The sequence below is a fragment of the Oncorhynchus nerka genome, linkage group LG14 (genome assembly GCF_034236695.1).
Source record: "Oncorhynchus nerka isolate Pitt River linkage group LG14, Oner_Uvic_2.0, whole genome shotgun sequence".
NCBI lineage: Eukaryota > Metazoa > Chordata > Actinopteri > Salmoniformes > Salmonidae > Oncorhynchus > Oncorhynchus nerka.
In genome coordinates this window covers 63,791,340-63,794,516 of record NC_088409.1, presented here as the reverse complement: position 1 = coordinate 63,794,516, position 3,177 = coordinate 63,791,340, and the positions used below count along the sequence as shown (strand labels likewise).

General features: G+C 42.6%; 1 protein-coding gene across 1 annotated transcript; it reads left to right on the top strand.

The window, feature by feature from the left end:
• The first annotated feature begins 956 nt into the window (after positions 1-956).
• LOC115142152 (RING-box protein 2) lies at positions 957-2,496 on the top strand. The gene is made up of 3 exons (XM_029681618.2): positions 957-1,185; positions 1,601-1,648; positions 2,069-2,496. Exons 1-3 carry the CDS (start codon positions 1,020-1,022, stop codon positions 2,185-2,187), a joined length of 333 nt encoding a protein of 110 aa, XP_029537478.1. The 5' UTR covers positions 957-1,019; the 3' UTR covers positions 2,188-2,496.
• The last annotated feature ends 681 nt before the right edge of the window (positions 2,497-3,177 follow it).

Below are 3,177 nucleotides of genomic sequence, written 5' to 3'. Positions count from 1 at the left end.
ATATCCTAATGTTGAGACGGAATTGTCCATCAGTAAAGTGTAAGCCGAGAGATTAATAAGAAGAGTGGTTAAAAATAAGTGGCAAGAGTTGTGGAACAGGGAGAGTAAAGGGAAGACACGTATAAGATCCAGGAAGAGTTGTGGAACAGGGAGAGTAAAGGGAAGACACGTATAAGATCCAGGAAGAGTTGTGGAACAGGGAGAGTAAAGGGATGACACGTATAAGATCCAGGAAGAGTTGTGGAACAGGGAGAGTAAAGAGAAGACACGTATAAGATCCAGGAAGAGTTGTGGAACAGGGAGAGTAAAGGGAAGACACGTATAAGATCCAGGAAGAGTTGTGGAACAGGGAGAGTAAAGGGAAGACACGTATAAGATCCAGGAAGAGTTGTGGAACAGGGAGAGTAAAGGGAAGACACGTATAAGATCCAGGAAAAGTTGTGGAACAGGGAGAGTAAAGGGAAGACACGTATAAGATCCAGGAAGAGTTGTGGAACAGGGAGAGTAAAGGGAAGACACGTATAAGATCCAGGAAAAGGTCCTCGGGCCGAGAGAGAAGGGAGGAAAGTGTCGTCACAAGGACACAAGGCTCAATAGTACATTGGAAGTGGTGGGGAAACATCCGACTGGCAGGTGTGATCATTGTCAGGAGGAGATGGAGAAAGTGGAACAATGCTCTATTTCCATGCCAGAAATATGTGAGAGAAAGGGAGCGATTGTTATTAGATTTGAGGAGTAATGGGTTTGAAGAGACAGAATTAAGTGGACTGCTGGGGAAATCTTCAGGCGATGTAGTATTTAATTGTGTATTTCGTTTCTTTCGGGATATGAGATTATTGGGTAGGATTAGACTTTCACTGTCTCTAGTCCACACTCCAGTCCAGTTGATGGTGGTAATGCAGATGTGTTATAGCGCACGACCGCCCCCTGGTTTGTTTGCTCTGCTGATTAAAACCACGGACGAGCTAGCTAGCTTCTTTCGTCCATTTTGCTTTGCTGTTAGCTAGTTTATTGCAGCGATGGAAGACAGTGAAGAGCCGGGTTTAGTTCACTCTCACAGCTCGACTTCTGGGTCAAAATCGAGCAGTGACAAGATGTTTTCTCTCAAGAAATGGAATGCTGTTGCAATGTGGAGCTGGGATGTGGAGTGCGATACATGCGCCATCTGTAGGGTCCAAGTTATGGGTAAGTTTGTTTGTTACACCCATAGCCAACTCTTGAGGAGCATTAAGCTAGCTAACAACAAGCTAAATACAATAGCTTAGTGGTCAGACAGTTATCTAAACTGATTAAGAGATGTCCATCATCATCATGGGCAGACAGACTGAGAACGCTTCCTATTTGGAGAGCTTAGTTTGTTAGCTCGTACCTAGCTAGCAAATAGACAACTAATGTTAGCTTGCTAATAAGCTAACACTAGGAGGTTAACGTTAGAATTCTGAAAACATGGCCCAAGTCATTGCCTGGTAGGACATAATTGCTAGCCAGCTGTATCAGTCCATGTGTCACAAATCAGGAATGGTCAGCGACGGCTGTGCACCAGTTTAACGTTAAGTAGCTAGTTAGCAAGGTTTCCTTGATATGTACCATCTCTTCGCAGATGCATGCTTGCGGTGTCAGGCTGAAAATAAACAAGAGGACTGTGTCGGTAAGCCACTTTAAACGTCTTAGCCCAACATGTATATAACACCAAAGAGTATAGTTTGGTGTTATCAGACCAGCGGGAGGTATGACCCTGTGTCTGCTCCAGTGTTAGGTGAAACCTGAATACTCCTTTTATAGATCCTGAACTTGGCGAAAACTCCTACTGGTCTCACAGCAGATGTGCATGTGACAGATATACCTGGCTTCCTAGTCTGGTATATTGGGTTAAAATGTGATAACGCCAGTGTATCTAAACCTTGGTAAAGCAGAATTTGTCCTGTGTATGCATTAGGATAAAACGTATTGGTTGTGTGTGTACCAATATGCTTTACCATGTATTCTGCTCTTCTGCTGACATGCTGCATTTGAAAATACCATGTAGCACACCATTTCATAGTCTGCTTCTGTCTCCCCTCTTTCACAGTGGTATGGGGAGAGTGCAACCACTCTTTCCACAATTGCTGCATGTCTCTCTGGGTGAAGCAGAACAATCGCTGCCCACTGTGCCAGCAGGACTGGGTCGTACAGAGAATCGGCAAATGAAGTGCCTCTAACTTCCCCATCCTTCCACTGCAAGTTTGGACAGGAGACCGGACTGAATACTGCAACCTTCTATGTACATTGTGTGTGCATGCTGCTGTCATTCCTTCAATGCTAAGATATAGATTGAATGGCCAATATCCTGGTGAAGACGTCCTTGTCCTACTCTTCGATGGAAATGTCGGCAGGTGCAGGGCAATGCTGAAGAACTGAGGCTAGTTGCTGCGCTTGGTGTCATGGTTAACTTTTTTGTGTCGTCCAAGATTTTTTTGTGAGAGAAAAAAGTTTGTTATTAAAATAAGTCTAAGCATAGCTTTGTTATTTCTTCCTTTAGCATTTTAATGTGATGGTTTATGGTTATGGTTGCATCCCCTCAGAAGTCTGAACTCAGACCACGAGGTGTCTGCCTTCCTTGCTACCTGTAAGAGCACATTTCATACTTCACCTTCTAATCAAGAGAATGATTAGAGAATATCTACGATTGTCTTTGCACCATGTGTAGACTTTTGGGGTTTGGATCCATGGTGCTTCAGGGACTGTTTAGTCAGAGAACTTCCCAGATTGCATAATTGGGGCATTATAAGCAAGTCACACATGTATATAAGAAATTCACGTTCAAATGATGAAATAATCGTACGTTCAACTTGAAATATTATATACTGCTTATATCATAACATGCATTTAATTTGAAACACATTAATGGGTTGGCAAAGGTTTTGATATATATTTGCATGGCAATAGCCAAAGTTTGAAAACATTTTCCTTACTCATCTTGTCTATGGTTACAAGCAGCCCTGTATGTTGTGTAGGAATGTAACACCCAGTCGTTTCCATTGAAAATTAGACCTGTATCAATTCCCACTCTATACAAACACACCTTTTCCTACAACTGAACATGTCATGCTCCTTCAGCAACTTAACATAGATAAACTGTTGGAAAATTAAATACACATGCCAACTCAATCAGTACAGCTACAGAAGCTGTTTTGGATA